This window comes from Macrotis lagotis, chromosome 4 (assembly GCF_037893015.1).
Source record: "Macrotis lagotis isolate mMagLag1 chromosome 4, bilby.v1.9.chrom.fasta, whole genome shotgun sequence".
In the NCBI taxonomy this organism is placed as follows: Eukaryota; Metazoa; Chordata; class Mammalia; order Peramelemorphia; family Peramelidae; genus Macrotis; species Macrotis lagotis.
Window position 1 is genome coordinate 116,821,616 of NC_133661.1, and position 23,568 is coordinate 116,845,183.

General features: G+C 34.5%; 1 protein-coding gene across 1 annotated transcript in view; it reads right to left on the reverse strand.

The window, feature by feature from the left end:
• HDGFL3 (HDGF like 3) overlaps positions 1-23,568 on the reverse strand; it is a 107,994-nt gene that overhangs the window by 26,853 nt on the left and 57,573 nt on the right. The window contains exons 2-5 of the mRNA XM_074233973.1: positions 23,120-23,196; positions 15,646-15,784; positions 15,048-15,206; positions 11,325-11,471 (exon numbers count right to left, since the gene is read on the reverse strand). Coding sequence (XP_074090074.1) covers positions 11,325-11,471; positions 15,048-15,206; positions 15,646-15,784; positions 23,120-23,196 — 522 coding nt within the window. The remainder of the gene's footprint in view (positions 1-11,324; positions 11,472-15,047; positions 15,207-15,645; positions 15,785-23,119; positions 23,197-23,568) is intronic.

The following is a 23,568-nucleotide window of genomic DNA, read 5'->3' on the forward strand; positions in this document are numbered from 1 at the left end:
AGTCAAACCCAAAGAACTTTTTTTTTAAATATAGCTTTTTTAAAAAAAATTATTTATGGCAATGGGGTTAAATGTGACTTGCCTGAGGTCACACAGCTAGGTAATTATTAAGCATCTTAGACTGGATTTGAACTCAGTCCTTCTGACTCCAGGGCCGGTGCTCCATCCACTGTGCCACCTAGCTGCCTCATATAGCCTTTGAGTACTCAACTCTTCCTTCTCAGGTCTAACTCCACATCTTGATGAGCTAGCAAAGTAGGTCTTTTGTGAAGAAATGTTCTGAGTTATGATATTTATAGGTACTTTATAAAGGACCTAATGTAACTAAGGTTGACCATGCCATTTCCAGTTCAGGAATCATCACTAGTTTCCATTTTCTCTAAGACAAAATACAAACTCCTAAGCTTGACATTTATAACTGGCTCCCTTCTATTTTTCTTGATTTATTTTACATTATTGCCCTTTACACACTCCCCTTAAAAGGCAAACTGGTAAACTTGAAGTTCTCAAACTCAACATTTCATCTCCCACCTTTGTGTCTGTTCAGGGCAACCTAATATAAAGTGCTTGGAATGAACTTGTCACAGCTCTCAAAATCAAAATCACACCTCTCAAAATCAAAATCATTGGGCCAGTTTTGGCTCTAAATCCTATGGGAAATCTTCCCAAAGAAAGGAAAAAGCTAGTTTCTTCTCCCAAGGATTTCATAGTCTAATGAGGGAAAAAAAACACAAACAATCTTGAGCAAGCAAACTTTATACATGATAAATTGAGGAAAAATATCAACAGAAAGAAGACACTAGAATTAAGGGAATTGGTAACAATTAATTATTTATTTAGATAAATTGCTGCATACTGACTATAGAGTTTTATTTTAAAAATTTAATTGATATTCATTAATAATATTGATCTATATATCTTACTTAGGACTATATTCCATCTCATGAAAGAGGTTTGGTAGAGTGCTTTCTTCAACAAATTTTGAAAATGATTTGAATAATATTGGTATTAATTGTTCTTTAAAATTTTTCCAGCATTCTCTTGTAATTCTATCACAATTGGAATTTCTCTTTCTCTCCCCCTCTTTAGTAGTTCTTTATTACCATTTCTATTTACTTTTCTGACATTGGATTATTTAATATCTCTCTGTGATACTTTGTAATTTTTGGCATTTTACAGATTTAAAGGTAATCCTCTATTTCCTTTTTGTTCTTAGTTTTGGTTGCACAGAACTCTGCATAGTAGATTCTTTTTATCTGTTCTGATTTTGTTGTGAATTCCATATGTTCATTTGCTAGTTTTTTGATTTAGTTTTCGGTCCTCTTTTTAACCAGATTGGCTAATGATTTACCAATTTTGTTAGTCTTTTTCAAAGAATGAGCCTTTTGTTGTTTTATAATTTTCAAGTATTTTCAAAAAAAATTTCTAATTGACCTCTCCTTTAATTTTGATTTTTTCTTTTTTGTCCTTATTTTGGTTTTGGTGATTGGTTAGATTTCTACTTTTATAGGCTTATGTTTTAGGTCATCAATGCTTTCTTTCTTTTTCTGTTTTGTTAATTTATGGTTTAGGGGGATATAAGTTTTCTAGGAAGGACTGTTTCAACTGTATTTATTCCGGAATATTTGATATGTTTGTCATTACCATTGCTTTTTTACATAATTATTGTTTCTAGGACTTATTCTTTGATCCACTTGCTATTTAAGATTTCATTACTAAGCTTCCATTTGGGTCTGTGTATTTTGTTTGTGCTTCATGAACTAATTACTATCTTTATTGCATTACAGTTTATAAAGGATGTGTTTACTATTTCTACTTTCTTACATTTATTTGCAATATCTCTATGTCCTAATACATGGTCAATTATTGTAAAGTTAAGGATATTTTGGCACTTAAGATAGCCTTACTATTGTGTATTATATTATTTTGTGTGTGTGTGTGTGTGTGTGTGTGTGTGTGTGTGTGAAGCTATTACTAAATAAACATCTTTGCACTAATAATCTTTTTATAATATTACATGTACAGACTGGTAAAGAGCATAAGAATGAAAATATTTTTCATTGACTCACTATGTGATATTAGGCAAATCACTATTCATCTTTAGTTAGATATATATTAATATTGATATATTTTAAAATCAAATAAGAAATATAATATGATAATCTTACAAGTTATGTAATGAGTTGTCTAGTTAGCAAATGAGAGTCCACAATTATGACTCCCTACTTTCTCAGACTTCCCCTTTTTTCTGTTCATTGATTTTTTAAAATAATCAAGTAGACATCTAAGGTCGATTCATACATTATTAGAGATGTAATTTAATTAGGATCTAAATGGGTCAAAGTCATAGAATTTCTCTCACAGGGATTGTAGATAGAAGAAAGATTTGTAGAAAATGAAATAACTGCAGTTTCATAAACATCCAGTTGATAACATTTCACTGTTTGGTAACAAGGTAACAGTGCTCTTTAATTTACCATTTTGATTTACAAGATGTACATTTAACCAAACAGTTATCTAGTGATCTCTCCACAATTTCTCAAAGACAGAAGTTAGTGAGAATTTTGCTAAATTTATCCTTTTAACAAAAATAGTTAAAGTTGATTAATTAGAATGAGTACTTAACTCAGAAAGTGAAATCACTGAATTCATATTCTAGTACTCTAGTTATCTGGAGATTTTGATTCAAGAATAGGGATTAATGAATTCATATTCTTATTCTGCTACTGATAGAGTTCCTAGATCCTAGATTTATAACTGGAAGTGGTCTTATAGGTCTCCTCATTGTACTTGTTCCTACTTATTACACCAGAAAGCTGTGAAGACCATAAGCCAGGTAGCATAGATGAAAATGAAAAGTAAACATTATAATGCTCTCTGGATCAGTAAACATGTTTAATATGGAAAAACTCAAGGTTTTTTAGGGTACCAGTTTATTTGTGAACTTTAGTAATTACAAATAGCATCAAAAGGTATTTTTCATTGAATCTTTTTTTTTAAAGTTTTTGCAAGGCAATGGGGTTAAGTGGCTTGCCCAAGGCCACACAGCTAGGTAATTATTAAGTGTCTGAGACCGGATTTGAACTCAGGTACTCCTGACTCCAGGGCCGGTGCTCTATCCACTGCGCCACCTAGTCACCCCTTAATGAATCTTTTAAATAATATAATGAATGAAATATTATGTAATTCAAAATTTAGGTGTAATAATTATATTCTAGAGTGATCATTTAAAATATACTTAGTACCTTGGATTTGGGATTAGATGAGAAAGTATTTTCTCTCTAATGATTAACTTTTCCCAACTATTTTTTTCTTTCATTCACAAAGACATTTCTTGTGTAAATACAATAAAGTATCTTACTCTTAATCAAAAATTATCCTCACCAATATATAGAAGGCATAGTAAATTCTGAGATAAAATTCAAGCATAAACTTCAATAACCAGATCTAAGCCTAGTAAAATCATTATACCAAACCAAGCGTATAATGATTTCCTTTAAAGAATTGCACTAATACAGGATTTCAGTATTCGAAGCAGTAATAACACTGAAACATTATTAAGATAAATTTCCCTACTGAATTTGGCTTGAACTTATTTACTGCAGTCACTTTCAACTAACACAGTTGAGTGTTGAATACATTTTGGAAAATTTAAGAAATAATGTCATCTATGAAATGCAGAAAATGATACTTCAATATTTTCATAATATTGTTGTTAGGCAAAGTGTTCTGTAAACATTAAACATTAAAATATCATGCAAATGTAGGTTAATAGTCTTATACAACAATACTATGAAAAATAAAAAGACTCAATTAATTAATGTATTAACTGTCCTGAGATCTTTTTCCTTTGTATCAGAGGGGCATGGGATATAAAACCAACAACTGTTAACCAACTGGTAGGCTATCTTCTGTAGGGTCTAAAATAACCGTGGCAGAAAGGAGCTCTATTAATTTCCTTTCTGTAAAATCACACAGAGGACCTCATCAGAAATTATGGATTTGAAGGGCGGTTAGGTGGCACAGTGGATAGAGCACCGGCCTTGGAGTCAGGAATACCTGAGTTCAACTCCTGCCTCAGACACTTAATCATTATCTAGCTAAGTGGCCTTGGGCAAGCGGCTTAAACCCATTGCCTTTCAAAAAACAACAAAAAAACAAGAATTATGGATTTGAGCTTGCAGGGCTAACAAAATGGTAGTTGATATTAAGCTTTTCAACTACTTTTACAGTGATCCTAATAAAAGAAGCAAGCAAAGCTATCTGCTATCTTCATCTATGGCAAAATCTTGTTAATTTAATATTGTCTAAATGGAATGAAACTGAAGTGCAATGAAATTCATTTTAATAATTGGTTAACAATATATTTTCCTTTAAAATGATTTTTTTTTGGCTAGGCAGTGGGTTTAAGTGATTTTCCCAAGGTCACACAGCTAGGTAATGATTAAGTATCTGATCCAAATTTGAACTCAGGTCTTGACTCCAGGGTTGGTGCTCTATCCACTGCTCCATCTAGCTTCCCCCAAAATGATTTTTTAAACTAAAAGAATAGCCTGAAAATAATTAAAATGTTATTGTAAAATAACCCACAGTGAAGGAATTTAAATTATTATAATTTTGTGCATAACCTCTATGTCCTAGCATCAGCTCTGGATTTACAATGACATGGTTTAATCACGGAAGGTCTCTCACAAAATCACTCTTTATTTCCAATTCCAAATCCTAGGAAATACACAATTTTGGTTTATGTCTAGGGTTCTACAGAAAATGTAAAAACTTTATACGTAAGCACTCAGGTTAAGGATGTATATTCAGGGCAGCTAGGTGACATAGTGGATAAAGCACCTGCCTTAGAGTCAGGAGTACCTGGGTTCAAATCCGATCTCAGACACTTAATCATTACCTAGCTGTGTGGCCTTGGGCAAGCCACTTAACCCCATTTGCCTTGCAAAAAAACCTAACAAACAAACCAAAAAAACCCCCAAGAATGTCTATCCAATATAGCCTTTGTTTCATACCACAGAAAATGCAAAGAACAAACAAACAAACCTCAAAGGACTCCAAGCAGAGCACATTAAACAAAAAGCAATTCAAAGGGTCACCTTGTCTTGGGGGACCTATTACAGTGTTATACAGTCTCTAGTGGTTGGGACTGCTTTCTTATTGCAAAGCTAACTCCCTACTAATGAAAGGCTAGGTTCGTATTTGCTTCTCCCTGGCATAGAAACTTCCTTTTCTCTGCCTGGGAACTCTCCTCATTTTCTCACTCTCCTTGACTGCTTTTACCTTGAAGAGTCTGGCACTCCCTCTTCTCCTGGGGCTATGTTGTTACCACTCTGAGATCTCCACTGTTTCTCTGTCTAAGAGGTTCTACCAATGCCTCTCCACAGCTGACATTCTGGGGGATTAGAGGCTCCCTTAAGAGTTGTGCAGATGTGTAAGCTTCATTTCCTTTACCAAGGATTCAAATCTCTCTGAAAAGCAGCTTTTGAAGCTTTTCCATCTATTCAATTCAGTTCTCCTCCCCACTTTTGGTCTCACTACTCCCCTTTTAAAGCACAAGACTTAGGTTGTAAGTATAGGTCTACTCTACATATAACTCAACCAGTCATCTTCAAATGACAAAATTTTGTCAATTATCTTCAATGAGAAGACAGTGGATCAGCAAATAAATAAATATATATAGTGGGGCACGTCCTCCTACTAGAGACAAAAAAGTCAGAACACAGGTTTTCTTTTCCAGCCCTGGTGGAATGATACTGCTAATCCTGTTCATGCCTACTAAATATTTCCCCTCGTTAAAATCTTCAGTCTCTGAAAATTACCCTATTGGTGACTCTGAGCACATAAGACTTCAGACAAAATTGAGGAGATCTTTTCAGCAATCATGGAACCCCTCCTCAGTGTTTGGTAACTTAATGTACCAACTAAAATTTCCTTTTTTCCTAAATACCTTCTCCAGTATCTTTTATGTTACCATGAAAGAGTCCACAGCTGCATATAAATTCCTTTTCATAGTATTTCATCACAATTTATAAGCATTAATTTGTAACCCAAATCAATAATTCTTTGTAAGAGAATAGAGACCTCCCATAATAGGATGCTAGGGTGCTTAGGCACATACCCTACTCTACCCCACCCCACCCTTAATACATAACTACAATATATCCCTAGGTTCACTGTTGACTTGGAACTTCCAGGTGATAACTCCCTCTGCCCCGGCCAATAAAATTAAAAAAACAAAAAAAAAAAAAATTTAAACCAGAAATAAAACACAAAATTTAAAAAAATCTGTCTCAAAGGGGTAAGTAGCTCCAGAGTAAGAGACCTTTATAGAGACCTATGAGATATAGGGATCAGTGGCAACAAATGTGGTGTCTTTCTTAGTAAATCTGTGGTTTAGTCTCTATTGAAAAAGAGAACTGCTCTTGGGGTTGCAAGAGAATTAACATCCTTCATGTCAGACCTGCATGGCTTGCACAGTTCTCTATTGTTTGGGGTCTGAGCCACATCTGCTACTGTCATCTCTAGGGTTGAGGGTGGCTGTATACATACTGACCCTTCACCCTACTTAGAAGATCAAGCCCTTTCTCTGATTTTGGTCCTTCTTCTGGCAAGTAAATGACATTGAGATTGATCCAAAATGAGGAACTAGTTAGTTGATAGAGAGGGTTCCTGCCCATATTCTTCTAGTTGGTTACAGGTTATATCTCTCATGAGCAATTTCTTTCCAGAATGAGTGAAAGAGAATTCAACTTTAGAGTATATTCTTTGATAGACAGTAGGATTTCCTATCCCCCACTTACCAAATAACCCAGGTGGATTTTAATAACATTATGTTCTCTGTGACAGTGAAACACAAAAGGCAGAAATGATAATTAGAATTAATTAGAGACAACTAGAGAATCCTGGCACCCTTTTAATCTAGTCACCTCTCTGTTGAGAGCCCCATTCTCACTCTGTGGCGGCCTTCCAAGCTAAAGGAAATGAGGGTTGCGGTCTGGATTAAGAGGGTTGATACAACAGCTGTAATGGCCAGAGTCATACAAAGCCCCATACAGAGATTTTAAACTCTATCTGTATTAACAGCTAAAATCCTCATCTTCTTACTTTCTAAAATGGAATGGTGGAATATCTTGCCCTGAGCAAAAATGATATGTGAAAATATAAAAGGGACTGCTTTTATTTACTTAAAAGCATAGAATCTCCCTATTTGTATACAATGTAAAGTGTCCTAAATGATACCCAGTATCACTCAGAAAAGTGGTCTAACTCTCCACATCAGAAAAAAGCAAGTGGATGAAGAACCCTTTTTATTCAGATTATGGTGTGCAACTGAAGGAATAATGACACAAAACTTGCCCATCAGTATATTTATATCTTGTTCAGGACTGAAAGTAGATAACAAGCTGTTCTCGGAATTGAACAGGCAGAGGAAATATAGGATTACTGCCTTTGGGAAATTACAAAATTACTTTAATAACATCAAGCTATTCACTGAAATAAAGGTCCATCTTTTTAAACATCAATGTTCTTCTTTATGGTGATACTGTATAGTCAGAAATCATGGAACATTTATGGTCTCTGAAGAAGGCAGAGGGTGACCCAAAGGGCAATGGAGAGGATGGGCATGAAGAAATGAATGGTGAATGAAACAACGGTGGGCATGAACAAACCTCAGTACTCAATGAACAAGATAAAACAGGAGAAGCAATGGAGAAGATGCCAAAATGGATGATCAGGAAAAAAAAAGGTGAGTCAGGGACAACAGATAAACAGCCTACTCTCTTCATAATATACTGCACTTTACATTGTATTTATGCAATTTAAGGAGACCATGGGGAAAGCCCCAACACAACTGGGTGGATATACTAAAGTGAACTTATGGAAGAACATGGGCAAGATGGGCGGGTATGAATGTGTTGAGATATATATATATATATATATATATATATATATATATATATATATATATACATATATATATATATATGTATTAGAGGGCAAATATATTGGAATAAAAGGGCACTGATTAAATTACTCAAATTCTTTATTCTATAGCTTTCACTAAGTATCCATTTGTATCTTGAGAAAATATAAAAATCCTTAAATGATTTGGGCCTTAATTAATAGTGGTCCTGGTAAGAGTGTTGGAGGGTCTTTAGGAATCTCTCCATCTTTCATAGAAAATATAAAGATAAGAGTTTAGAGATAAGGTTCTATAGATTATATATATATATATATATATATATATATATATTATATATATACACACAGACACACAAACATACACACACACATACACATAGATTACAATGGATAGAATGTTGGACCTGGAGTCAGGAAGACTCATCTTCTTGAATCTGAATCAGACCACAGATTCTATTCACTAGCTATGTGACATGGGCACGTCATTTAACCATGTTCACCTCATTTCCTCACCTGTAAGACACTATATAGGGGTGGGAACAGATATTCCCAAAGTCCTGTTTAAAAATAAGTACACTTAGGAACAAAGGAGGTTTGGGCCCTTGGTGTAAACGGTTATCAATTTCTTTCCTCTAGGAGTAATAGTCTCTCTACCTAAAGGCACATGGTTCTTTCTTGCTCAAATTTTAGTCCTCATCATCCCACTGCAACTGGCACAGACAATCATTAGGACATCTGCCTCCAGCCTACTTCTGCTAAATCAAAGAGTGAATCTCCAAGATTTGTATATCTTGACCAACCTACAGTGACCTTTATTTTTTATTTCCATATGTTATCTGTCCCTTTCTGAGAAATAGGAATGCAAATCTATTAATTCTTGAGACATGATGACATGCAGGAATTTCGTTCTTTAATAAGTCATTGTAGATATGGATAATCAAATAAGAAGGGCACAGAGAACAGTCTGTCCCTTATCTTTTTGTTTTTTTTTTTAGGTTTTTGCAAGGCAAACAGGGTTAAGTGACTTGCCCAAGGCCACACAGCTAGGTAATTATTAAGTGTCTGAGACCGGATTTGAACCCAGGTACTCCTGACTCCAGGGCCGGTGCTTTATCCACTACACCACCTAGCCGCCCCCCAGTCTGTCCCTTATCAACTTTACATATCTACAATACAAATAGGAATTGCATTATAATTGCCAATATAGATACTTTCTCAAGGCTGTAATATATTGATTGTGACTTTGCAGGGTTTCTTCTTTTTCAGCCTATTCAATCAAAATTTTTCATTTTTACCATGTTATTGTAGTTACAAGCTACCAGATTATGCTCTATTCTTTCTTAAGGAATTCAGTCCTTGGCTTACCATCTTTCTTTCCTCTTGAGCTCCTATTCTTTTACTAATGGATCTTAATATCCACTTAGAAGCTCCTCAAACTAACTGATTTCTCTGCCTCAAATTTCTCACCACATCAGTCTATCCTATACATGGTTGACAAATTCATACGCAGACTCCAAGGACTCTACCATAGCTCTACTCACACCTACAGAAAACTACCCCTACTATCCATATGGAACTAACACTTTAGGAGCAACAACATGCCTGGTTTACAGACACAAGGGGGCTAGCATATTCTAAGAAATTAATAACAACAACAACTAGCATTTATATGCTTTACAATTTATAAATTACATATTTTGTTGCATTTGATCCTCACAATAATCATGGGAGGGAGGTGCTGTCATTATCCCCAGTTTACAGATAAGGAAACAAAAACACAAAGAGGTTAAGTGGCTAATGCAGGTTATGAATTTAGATCTCCAGATCTCCTTGGTTCCAAGTGCAATATCATGCCCAATGATACTCAGCTGCTTCTAACCAAGAAAGTGATCAGAACACAAGATTTTTTTTAATACCATTGAATGTCTAAATCCTCTTCCAAATATTTCAATATCTGTTTTGAGTAAAACCATCATTTTAATCAATATAAGCAGCTCACAGCATATGAGTTCTGTAAAAATCAGGTGAACAAAAGACCCCTCAGGGGTCATCTTGAGCAGCTTAATTTACAGAAGTTCCTAAAAATTAAAGGAAGTTCAAATTTTTTCTTAAAAGAACTAAGCTACAAAACAATAACCGCCACTACTACCACCACCACCACAAGAAAACCCCAAAACACTGAGGTTTATGCATAATTCAAAGTTTAGCCCCTTAACAAGGCCCTTAAAATCCATAACCTTTTGATGCAAAATTCAAAATCATCAAAAGGCCATTTATTTTCCCCAAATATGTAGGCATTACTAAGTATATTGCAATAAGTATATTTAATCATTTGTATTGCAATAAGTATATTTAATCATTTGTAGCTCTCTCATAGTTTATATTTTTGCTTTCAAGAGAAAAGTTGGAAATCCTTTAAAAAATCCAAACCTAATCCTACAATATTTTCAGGGCTATCTAAAACATCCAATGTTTCCATTTTAAGTGGGCTCTTCAAGTTAGTCTCTGAGAGAAAAAGCACTGAAACTGCTAAGTTCTGCCCATATCTCTAATTTTATTATGAAATATATTAGCCTGAAATACTCTTCTGCCTCACTGAAATATATCTGCTCTGCTAAATTAATTCAGAGAATGAATGCAAGTGAAATTATAACAATAGTATTGTGATAATACCAAACTGTGCGACATTGTAATGTATGGGCCTATATTTTAGTAGTATGCAAATAGTGCCATCTCATGGCCAATTAATCTTACTATTTTAAAATGGTTACCAACTAATTTCCCAAGACAGTATAATAGGACAGATAGCTGGAAAATTCCTATGAACAAATTTTCCTTTTCAGTAATATTCCTACAAAGATAGAACTCTGGTTGACTTCAGAAATTAGTCTGAGTTTCATATACAGCCAAAACAGATAATGTGAAAAAAACTTGTTCTCATGTATACTCTAATAAATTCTGAGGGAGAAAAATCAGCCATAATGTTTTATTACTTATGCTACTGGAAATTTAATTGATTGAAATTTAATTTAATTTAGAGAAATACTAATGTCAGATATAGAGTGGTACTTAACAATTTCAATATAGCTTTGAAGAATTTAACACCTTCCTCTAAGAAAAAATATGTAAATATGATGTCAAGTTCCAATCCTCAGGAACAAGTCCTATTAAGCTAATTTCTGTCCTCTGGCTCTAATACCCAGGGGAACTATCTATCTGCGCACACATTTATGAACAGTTTTGCATTTCACTATTTAGCAGTATTTATTATACCTAATATTCTTTAGATTTTGCTGGTGGTAGGAATATTATTGACAGAAGGGCCCTGTTTCTCAAGCAAAAGAATTTCTAATATAAAGAAAAGTCAGAGAATAGTAGTATAAGCACAGAATTACCCCTTCACTGGTTTTCTGCAAGTCTGAAGATGTGTTTCTTGTGTCATTGCCTGCATCTCCAGCCTCAGAGCCACTTTTATTTTCTTCTTCTTTGCAGTCCTTGTCATCTTCATCTGCTGGAGATTTCCTTGACTGCTTAGAGGATTTCTAAACATTTAGACAGGTTAAATACAACAGTCAAAAGCTAAAATTCAAGTTAGAAAGCACGAGAATTCTATCAGATGGGGCATCAAAAAGTTTTCTCTATTTTGGGGGAAGTTCACTGTTGGAGAGACTTTCTTTGATGCAATGTAGTACAGGAGGAAAAACTAAGTTGGGAGTCGGGGGAGAAAGCAAGCTTTAAATAGTCCTAGAACAATCATATCTAATGACCTTGGGAGAGTCATTCAACCATTCTTGGACTTAGTTTCATCATTTAGAAAATAAGGACCTGGACTATATTATCTCTCAGGTCTCTTATAGCACTAAAATTCTCTAATCTGATGCTCAGAACAGTTTGTAGATTTAGAATACATTGCAGTTTCATCATTTAGAAAATAAGGACCAGGACTAAATGATCTCTCAGGTCTCTTATAGCACTAAAATTCTCTGGCTTGATGCTCAGAACAGTTTGTATATTTAGACTACATTGCAAACTAGGTAACCTGTTAAGTGAACTCATTGTCTTTGGTAGAGAATTTTTCCATAACAGGAAACAGAATATGACTAATTGAATTAAATCTCCTTTTGGGTTACATTAATGGAATACATAGTATTTTATTTTTATCACTTATACTTTTGTGACCAAGATAAAACTTTTAAGTTTGTCTCATGATTAAGCCCCACAAGATACAATTTGAGAATGGCATTAGAAAAACTAACTGTTAAAAACTATTAATATAATGATTTCAATTATACCTACTTAGGAACCAAGGATGAGTCCTATTATCTTGTCATTAAGTACTTGAAATCAAAATAGAAAAAAGTAAGAAATTGCTAAAGCCTAATTTTTAATCTTTTTCTGCAAGATTTATTTAACTGAATAACCTGAAAATCACTAATAAGTAGGTCCATACTAATATGTCTTAAAGGAAAAAAAGACCACTTGACACTTCTATAACACTTTTCTTTTAAGGATTTATAAGTATCCTCATCATGTTGTTAGATAAGTGATTTAGTCACTGAAAATATTTCAGAAATGGATCAGCAAATTGGTGCTTAGCTACACAACCAATTAAAACATATATAATTTCTGTAACAGAACCAAAAGAAATACTATTCACTTAAATTCTCTACAAGATTCTATCTTGCTTAACTAAAACTACTAATCAAGCACAAAATGGTAGTTATGATTTGGTTAAAATTAGGTGATTTTCACATGAGATAAGAGAATTTAAGCATATTTACATATATATACATATATATATATATACACATTTACATATATATATATATACAGAGATTTGATTGTCCATATTTAAATACTTGGATAATTTAGAAATTATTACAATAAAGAATAAAGAAACATTTTTTTCCTAGTGAATGATCTTTTAAAAAATATAGCAAATGTCTAATAGGTGCCAAAGAGGACCATTTTGTAATAAAAGACCAAATGTGAGAAAATAGCATATACAATAAACTAAAAGACATTTGGGGGAAATTAGAATGTTCAAAATCTGAATCAAGTTTAGGGTATTAATTTAAATCAAGGGTGGGGAACCAGCTAAGAGCCATTTGGATATTTATAACATCATTTGTGGGCCAGAAAAATTATCAACTTGAAAATTAGCCTGCTATATTTGGTCAAACATAATTCACCTATAAAATACTCCTAGATTTTTTCAATTTTGAGTCCTATCTGCATTTGCCTTGGCAGCACCAGACCAAATGATTTTGCAGGTCTTATATGGCGCATAGGCTGGACATTTCCCAGGCCTGGTTTAAATGATCACATAAAGTATGTAGAGAAAAATGATAATAACTTCTAATCACTTTGCAGTCAAATTTAGGTAGACCAGTTCCTTCTTCATTCATCCAAATCAACAATGGGAAAAGTTCTTATCATGTCTGATTTTTTTCTTTTTGAGACCTAGCCTAGATTTGATTGGTGGAGATTCTCCTAATGAGGCTGCTTCCTCTGTCAATGCAAATCAACAAATACATTGAAAGAGATAGTTTTACGGAGTTGCCTGGGGCATCACGTGATGACTTGAGATAGAACTTGAACTCAGGGCTTTCGGATTCAGACTGGCTCTCTATCAACTTTGCCACAATGCTTCTCTGGACACTTCAATAAATCTGACTTAAGTTGAATGGGTTTGGAGCAGCACCATTCACTTGTAACTAAAATATCTGTTAAGATTGTGACATGGAATAGGAAATAAACCCCTCACTTAAATGTTTTATAGGGTAATTATCATTTTTCTTCTTGTAATTTATAGAGGATAAATGTAGCTTCTAATAGTTTTATTTGTGCGTCAAGAATCTAAACATGTGTCTAATATGACATATCAGGAGAGTGAAGAGAATGTTGAACTTGGGGTCAAAGAGACCTGAGTTTGACCACTACTTCTAATTCTTCTAATTCTTCCTGGCTGGGTCACTCTTGAAAAGTCACCCAACCTTTCTGATTCAGTTTCCTCATTTGTATACTGAGAATAATAATATACTACTTGCCTCATTGGTGGCAATTAGGAAAGTATTTTATGAACTTTAAAGTGCCATTATATCTTTTAGAATTCTTAGTAAGAATTTAAAAATAGAACTCTTTAAATGAATATTTATTATTGATCTCTAATATCATAATATATGATTCCTTCTGCCAGTCAACCCTAGATCTTTTATTAGGGGGTGAGTAATCAATAACCAAATGAAATAATGATATTTAAGGTCAGATATATCTGCTCTATACTTAATATCTTAAGATATGAACTAGTAAACACAATTTAAGGTATAACCAATACTATATGAGAGCTAATTAAGCCATATTAAGTTATTCAAAGTATATATCTGTGAGTTTAGAAATGAAGGTCAGAGCTAGAGATAATTTGAGCCTAAATGGAATCCGAGATGTGCGGGACAAAAAAAACTAGATTTCTATTTTGCAAACGACTAGTTTCTCCATATCCAAGGTAAGATAGTACAAGGAAAAATGCTAAATTTAAATTTTATTACCTACTTGACACTTTTCATGTGGTTGGTAGACTGACCTCTCAGTCTATGAAGGGATGATAAATATTTATTACTCATTTTGGAAGAAATGCTTAAAATATAGCCAACCCATTATTACAAAAGCACGAAATAGAATTTAAACAGAACAAGTTGTTTATGTATTCAATTATACTTGTGTGACAAATCAATTATGATAAACCTAATTAGATGACAAACCCCCCTGTCTCTGTCAACATTTAGACTCTGGCCCCGCCCCCCACACTTTGAAGCATTGTCTTACTTGCACTTTCTAAAAGGTTGTTTATCTCATCCTCTAAGATGCAATTTCATTAGAGTTTATGCTCCTGTAGAATGACAAATATGGTCTCTTGTTCTACAGTTTTGAGTTTTAACGGCTAGGTGGCAGCGTCATGTGCATCTTTTGAATTCTCTGGAGAATGTATGTTTAACTCAGGACTATACATAGAACCGGCCCCCAGTAAACACCTGTTAGTGACTAAGGAGACAAGTAGGGAGTAAGAATTTTTATCATGCAAGTGACATTAATAACAATGGGAAAAGCTCCACTGTAACCTTTGAAGTGTATGATTTTTTCCGTTTTGAGCCAGCTTTTTCATTCTTTCTTTTGCCTTTTCCATCTTCTTCTACTCTATCACCTTCCTCCTCACTGCTGGCATCTGCAGTATTGCCTCCTTCACCCTCAGTTTCTGAAGAACTCTGTTGCTGAATTGCCTGAAAAATAATAAAAGTCAGCTAAACTACATTGTGCAAAGTTCCACAGACACATATACTCTCATGGAAATGGTGATAAGAAATGGCTATACTTTAAGCATTTTACTTAGAAACAGTTTGGCTTATTCTTAAGACTCTGGAGAGAAAGGTCTGGCACACAGAATTTCTTCCAGAGGCCACTTAAACATCAATGATCAGATGAAGAAGCTTTAATTCAGAAGGGACCAATCAAGTTTTGATGATGGAAACCTGCACATTAAAGTCATAGTCACTCACAGCATTAGCACTATTTACTGAAAACATTTAGCTGGTCTTCTGGAATAGAGTTTGTGTTCCTAGTAGATAATCAACCAATTAGCAGAAAGAATAAAAGATCATTACAGATAAAAGCTAAAAACTAAGAGATGAGATATGAAGGAAAATATTATCAATTATTTACCTGGTATCCAGTAAACTTGACTCTGGGATTATTTTCTATTTCCCACAAGCCTTCATTAAATCCTTTTCTTTTGTTAGACTTTCCAAACTTATCTTTATATTCTTTATAAGGGAAAAGGTCTTTGGGCCCCAAAAATGCTCTGCAGAAAAGACAAAGGAAATGTAAATGCAACAGCAACATAATCAAAGCATTTTTCATTTAAATAACCTATACTGCTCCCAGTGTCTAGCACAGTGTTATGTTGACCAAAGGTTGATTAATAAATAGATGCTGAATAAATGGATGATAATTCTAAGATGCTTCATCTTCTTAAGATTTACTGTAGCATGACATAGTAGAGAGAGTGTTGGTCTTGAAGCCAGGAAGACCTAAATGACTCTGAATAAATCATTCAATCCTTCAGTGTTCTAGACCATTTAATAAGCTATGAGATATAGAGAGGAGCTGACTTGCATAGGTAAGATTTCTTCATCAGGAAGTTCCTTCTCTCAATGAAATCAAAGGTCCTATCTCTATCCCAAGTCTTATTATTATTATTTTTTTTTAGGTTTTTGCAAGGCAAATGGAGTTAAGTGGCTTGCCCACACAGCTAGGTAATTATTAAGTGTCTAAGGTTGGATTTGAACTCAGGTACTCCTGGACTCCAGGGCCAGTGCTCTATCCACTGCGCCACCTAGCCGTCCCCCAAGTCTTATTTTAATGAACATTTTATTCTTTTTAAGACCCATTGACTCTTGGCATACCAACAAATTTTATAAAATAGAGTAATATTAGTAATAGCAACACTAGATACAAAATGTAATATAACAGTAAAAATCAACTATACATTTTAAAATCATTATCCCCTGGTAAAAGAAAACTTGAAAAACATTGACCTTAAAAGATAGAAATGCTATTGATTAAATAAAATTACATCTTCTTATACAGATTAAAATCATTCATTAGCCAACTCTGTATGGTCTTCTCACTAGGAACTCACCCTCTCATAATTCAACCATGGAATCTCTAAACTGGAAGAGAATTTAAAGACCATAAGATCAGAGGACTTATAGTTAGAAGGGACTTTAGAAATAATTTTTTTTCTGCAAAGATGCACATTTTACAGATAAGGAAATTGAGGTTCATAAATGTTCACCTTATCCAAATTCTTATCCAATGAAGAAATTATTTTCATGGTAACCATCATCTGTAGAAATCACACCTCAGAAATACTAGCTGTCCCTCTAATTGGATAAGGGTTTCCCTGAACTTCCATTTAAGAGGGCGTAGCCAGACTAGTTATCTCTTCACTTCCTACCAGCCCCCACTATTCTGATCTTGTCTAGCACCAGGTAACTTCCTGGGGCCTTGTTTTGATGTGTTTTCTCCCTATCCCTTTTCTACTTCTTTTTGTCTTCCCATTAAAATGTAACCTCTAGGAGGACAGAGTCTGTCTTTATCTTGCTGGTATTTATCTTCCCAGTGCTTTGCTCAGTGCTTGATAAAGAGTAAATAGTTCATAAAAATGCTTATTGACTTGGAGACTGCTTAGTAGAAAGTTTTTTTATACTGAACAAAAAACCTACTTCTATCACTGGGTTTATTTGCATTCTAGAATAATACAAAAATATATTTTCCTTCTCTTTATATATTTTTTCTCTTCAAATATTTAAAGATTGTTGTCACATTTCCCTTGTCTTCTTTCCTCTAGGCCAAATAGTTTCAGTTCCTTTCACTTTCCTTCAATTGCAAAGTCTGCAGATCAATCACTGAACTGGTCTCTAATCTCTAGTTTCTCAAGGTTCCTCTAATAAAGTATTACTTATCATTAAACACTATATTCTAGACAGTATGCTAAAAGTATATAATGAGAATATTAGATTCTGTAGTCTAGATATACTTCTAATATAATCCAAAAAATGAGTTAGCTTTTTTAGCAGCTGTAGCACAAAAATGTATTTAACTCTTTATATAGAACTCTGACAAGTATGATTAGAGATGCAGAAGAAATAAAAGATATCGTGCATCCTTGTGCTTAAAGTAATTTATAATCTAGTTGGGAAGACAAAACAAAAACACATGCAACAATTGCAGCAAAATGCAAAAGATTAATTTTATTTAAAGGCTTAATTGAATGGTATTACTTATAACTTAGAGAAACTTGAGGGTGAGGGACAGATAATTACGTCCTAGAGTAATTAATAGATGTTTCATTAAGGAAATGGGATTTGAACTGGGCCTTAAAAATGTAAAGAATTTCCTTTGGCCTAGGAATACTACTACTGGGAAATTAACCCCAAGACAAAGGGGAAGTTTACAAAATATTTAGAGCAATACTTTTTGTGGTAGCAAGAAATTGGAAACCAAGTATATGCCTATTGCATGTGAAAGAAGAGAATATTATTGTATCTTAAGGAATGACAATATGAAGAATTCAGAGAAATTTGTGAACATAAATACATTATACTTATTTTATTTATTCTGTATGTGTGTTCACATACACATGTATATGCATATGTATATATCTTTGTTGTTTTTCTCATTAGGCTGTAAGTTTCTTGTTTATAGAAAATGTTTCATTCTCTGTATTTGTATCAATAGTGCCTAGCTCATAGTAGGCATTTAATACATGTTTATGGATTGACTGACATTTGCATAAAATGACAGAGATCAAAGTAAGAATATAAGTATATCAATGACTGCAATAATGGAAAGGAAAATAACGCTCAAAGATATCTGAACAGAGATTAGTGCAAAGACTAACTGATGAAACCAACCTTCCTCTTTTCATCTGACTATCCTTTTTGGTTACACTAGTTCTTTTCCTTCCCAGCAAATGGCACATGAAACACCTAGGACATGGGAACACATCAATACACATTTATTGAGCACCAGCTCTGTGAAGGCACTGTGCTAAGACTTGGATATACAAAAAAAGGTAAACAGGGTTCCTGTTCTTAAGGAGCTATCTAAGCAAAAACACTTCAGAACCAAGGCCAACATTGCTGAAGAAGAAATTTCCAAAAAAAATGACATTTCAGATGAATAATTTAAGGTATATGAGTGGGGTAATTTGCAAATTCAGAATCAGTCAAACAGTGTGATATGCCAGCCAAAAAAAGCTCAGATTACATTAAGAGGCAGTGTCCTGAACTAGGAAGGTGTTATTGTTCTCTGTTGTATTCAAACTACATTTGAAGTATTAAGTTTGGTTTTGGATACTACTTTTTAAAAAAAAAAACATTGATAAACTGGAGAAGGGGACAAGGCCTTAAAATTGTGGCATATTCGAATGGCTAAAATAACTGGCAGGTGTCTAGCCTGGAGAAGTGAAGAATTGGGAGAGGTATGATAGCTATCTTCAAATCTTTAAAGGGTTGCTATGGGCAAAAGGGATTTGACTTCATAAGATCATAGATTTAGAAGGGCTCTCAGAAACTTTCTAGATCTACCCCCTTATTTTTTAGAGGAAGAAACTAGGCCCAAAGAAGTCAATTCATTTGCTCATTACATAGGTTGTATCAAAGGCAGGATTTAAACCCAGGTCCTCTTAACTCTAGATTCAAGATTTCTTTCTGCCAGCCCAAGAAAACAGAAGTAGAAGCAGTAAGAGTTGCAGAGTGGTAAATTTTGACTTGATGAAAGAAACAAAAACTCCCTAATGATTAGAGCTATTCCAAAGTGGAATGGAATGTGTTGGGAGATACTAGGTTTCCTTACCTTCTTGAGGTCTTAAAAAAAAAGACAAAATTACTGTGTTATAGGATGGAGTATTGTTCAGCTATGTATTGGATTAGGTGATCACTGAGGTCTCTTCTAACTAAGATTCTGTGATTTTATGACCTCCTAGACCAGATAAAGAAAAATCTCTGATAATATGAATTCTCTCCCCTGAATTAGGAAATAAGATATGGGAGTCAGAATGATCTGGATTCAAATTCTGTCTTGTTCATTTGCTAGCTATATAACAACCCTGGGCAACTCACTTGCCTTCATTGGCTTCCATTTCATCTATAAAAGGAGACTATTGGTTTCAAAGCTCTTTTCATGTTCGAAATCTATAATCCTATGTCCTATCTCTCCTAGGGTATTAAGTCCTTGAGGGTAAAGATCATTGACTTTTTAAAAATCCTCACCTAGCACCGAAATTTTTGTTGAATGAATGGCTGAAATCTGTATGAAAGACACAATACCGAAACTCCTGGACCTGTATAGAGATTCCCTTGTACAGGAATCACATATTCAATTAATGAGTTGTTGTCCATTAAAACCTAAAGCATCTTATTTTAGGGGTAATCTCAAGAAAGTCTCATGAAGTTAAACTGAGAAACTGGAAAAACTGAGCAGGGTGACGAGGATGATGAAGGTGCCCTAAGATTGTGTTTCCTTAGGATGGGCAAAGAACTGGGAATGACTGCACAGGTTTTAACAGATTGACTCTCAGTTTTCTGTCTGATGACTTATCTTATTGCTACTATTTGCACTTTACTACTTGGGACTGGTTTGGGTTCCAGCTAATCCCTTATTATCTTGAACCCTGATTGACTCTAGACTATCTAAACTCATTTTTGCCTGATCTGTTATAATCCCTACTTTCAGTCCCTAGGACATCTGGTTATTCTGTCCTGGATAGATCAGAGAGTTAATGCTAAAGAATAACTAAAGGCAGTTATATGAGGTTGAGAGCCAGAAAATACACTCACATTCTATTATCAACTCACTCTCTCCTTTCCAGTCTTCACAAACTACCACTCACCTATCTACCCAAAAAGCTTCTCATTCCAACTAGTCCACACACTGTTGGTCCTTTGTTCTGGAAAAGGACCATGATATCAGAAAGATGATGTTATGACTTGCAAGTGAACTGGATTCGACCCCCTCACTTATCAATTTAAATTTTGATTGGGAATTTTGTGCAAGGAGCCATCCCTGGTATAAGACAAATCTGGGGAAACTTCTCTCAGGCTCTATATCCTTAGGAGTCCTATATTATGATAGTGATTAAATATAACAGGTCACAGAAACTATGGGGAGCCAGTGGTAGAGAGAGGAAGAGGTAGGCAAGAATGATATGAGCTACACAGTCAGCATGTAAAAGAGGCAGAAAGGATGAGAGCTGGTCATCTGGTAATAATATCCCTCTCCTTCCTTCTGTACAAACCCTTCAGGCTGAACACTCCTCCTCAGTTACATCTCTTCCCTTAAAAATACTTTTTAAACTGCTTTCTATGCTCACTTTAATTAAATTGCATTTGGGACATCTAGATAACCCAATGAATGGAGTACTAGATCTGCAATCAGAAAGACCTCAATTCAAATATAGCCTCAGATTCTTATCAGCTCTATGACTCTAGGCAAGTCAATCAGCTTCAGTTTCCTCATCTGTAAAATGAGGATAATAATACCTATCTCTCAGGGTTGTTGTGAAGTTCACATAGGAAAAGAATTGTAAAGTGGTTAGCATAGTAAATGGGAAGGAGAAGGGAACTGAGGATGTCTTGCTCCTTGTCTTCTCTCCCAACCAAGAGTTTACTTGTCTCTACTTGTTTATTGCATCTTTCTACAGCCATTGTGCCTCTGTAAAATCTCCCCAATCTATACCTAGTTTCTACACACATTACCTACAGTACAGAGTTGTACACTATCTCTGAATTCTTTGATATTACTGCATCTAATCAAGTGCTCATCAGCAAAGGGTTTGTAGAAAGTGGACTGAAAATGTCATTCTCTCTTTCAGAGAATGATAGTCTCCAAGGCACCAAGAAACTCCTAATCTAAATGAGGCTTGCAAAGCAATGGCAGTGTCTGGAGGGGATGTGTTTCTAAGACAAAGACTTAGCAAAAGACTCATATTCAGATTCTCAGAGTTCTTTTATCATCTTGATTCTCCAACTCTGCTGAACTTCAAGATCTATAAGATTTTGGATCCTAGACAATCTAGTAGCACCAAAGCAATGCTTATCACAGCACAATTCCGTGGAGCTTGACCTATACAGGGATTTGATTTTCCCCAAGAGTTTTTCCATGTTGAGCTGAAGTGGGACATCCATGAATGTGGACATAAGAAATGTTTCAAGGCTATGCTGAAAAAAAAGGTGGTTTAACTGTACATTTGGGAAGCAAGAGTAGCAAGGATAGGGCAATCATAATTAAGGAAAAAAATTCAGGTCATCTGTTAAGAAGCAAAGTTCAAACAATGATGCTTACACATTGGCCTCCTGGAGAGGGTTGAAAGTTTTATGTGCTTTAAAAAATGTACAAAAATAATTTCTGGCAAATGTGGCCAAGATTTCTCATAAAAAGCATTTTGATTGCTACTAAATTTAGATGCAGAGGAATTCCCGAAATACATTTTTTTAAATGGAGGCAAAAACTTTACTTCCTGTTTTAAATAGTGGAACAGGTTCCTATTTCATCTAGCAAGTAAAGTGACATATTTTGTTAAAGTATCATTTCTCATTTAATGCCATCTTAAAAGGCTGAACCAGATGATCTCAAAGACCTCTTCCAGGTCTAAAATTCTATGATTCTATTGTATCAAGGGAAAGGAGAGATGAGGAATAAAAATACCAACAGCTGACATTTACAGAGCACTTTATAAAGTTTACAAAATGCTTCCTATACAGTATTTCATTTGATTATCCCAACAATCCTGTGAGGTAAGCATTTTAGGCAAAATGCTCTAGGATAATTTTGCTAGTATTTGTGAAAGAGGAAGCTGTGATAGATAAGCAGTTTGAAATTTCTAACGATATGTAAAAGAATCTAAAGTAGTCCTTTGAATACCCCAAAGCCCACCTTTAGCAGCTGTGTTCACAGCTGTCTAGTGAGTTGGTACCTTAGGATACAGGTTTCCTTCCAGAAGAATCACAGAGCACCAGCTTTAGGTATATAAGGTCTGGATAAGGTCTTCCTACTTTCAAAAGAATTTAAAATGTGTTGGAGTGGTAGAATCAAGAAAATAACTGTGAAGCTAAACTTCACAATCATCCTTGCCCCCATTTATTACTTTCATTCCCTGGTTTTCCTATATTTCTAAGCACTTAAACACAACAATATTAACAACAAATTTTTTTGAAAATTTGCAAAAGACTATTTGCATGTTCTAGAGATAGAAGAGGAGATGTTAAGAGGTTGTGTCTTGTTCAGCAATAGGTCAGAGAAGAGACACTCCTGATTGAGAATGGCTCTGGAGAAGGAGGCAGGACTATCCCAGTCTTTGGAGTTTGAAGAAAAGAAAAGGAACAGAATGTATACACACCCCAATATCTAGTTGAAAAAGTAATGCCATTCAATACCAAAGTCTTAACATACAGTTACTTATTGTTTCAAATGTCTACTGTCATGAAAAGGCATTGTTTTCTGTTTTGATTAAATTGACTTCAATAGCATGTTAAAGCTGTAACTCCATCAACAATATTTTACCGCTTAAAAACAAAAGTTGTAATCTATAAACTATTCAATTTTAAAGAAGATGGCATTTTTGTTGACTTACGTTTCATGAGTGCCAAAAAAGAAGATTGGGTATTTATTTGCTGGAGGCTTCACAGCTCCCTCTGGGAGTTCATCAATCTGTTGAAGATAAAATTACATAGGGTTGTTATCAAACATTCAGATAAATCATGTAAATCAGGTGAATCTCATAAGGAGATGACTACAATGATGATCACTACTCTTTCTGTGACTAATGTCAAAGCACAATGACTGTTCTACTGCTCACAGACTCTCTGAGATTTTGTTGTTGCTATTTAATTATATGCGAGAGAAAGAATAACAGGTCACTGCACTTAGAAACTAGAAATACATCACAAATTAATTCTAAATCACATTTCTGAAATTTCAAATTAGATCCTGTCATCAAGACAGATCACTTAACACATTCAGGTCAGTGATTCTTAAACTTTCTAAATGCCACCATTCATAATCTCCGGTTCTATATCAACT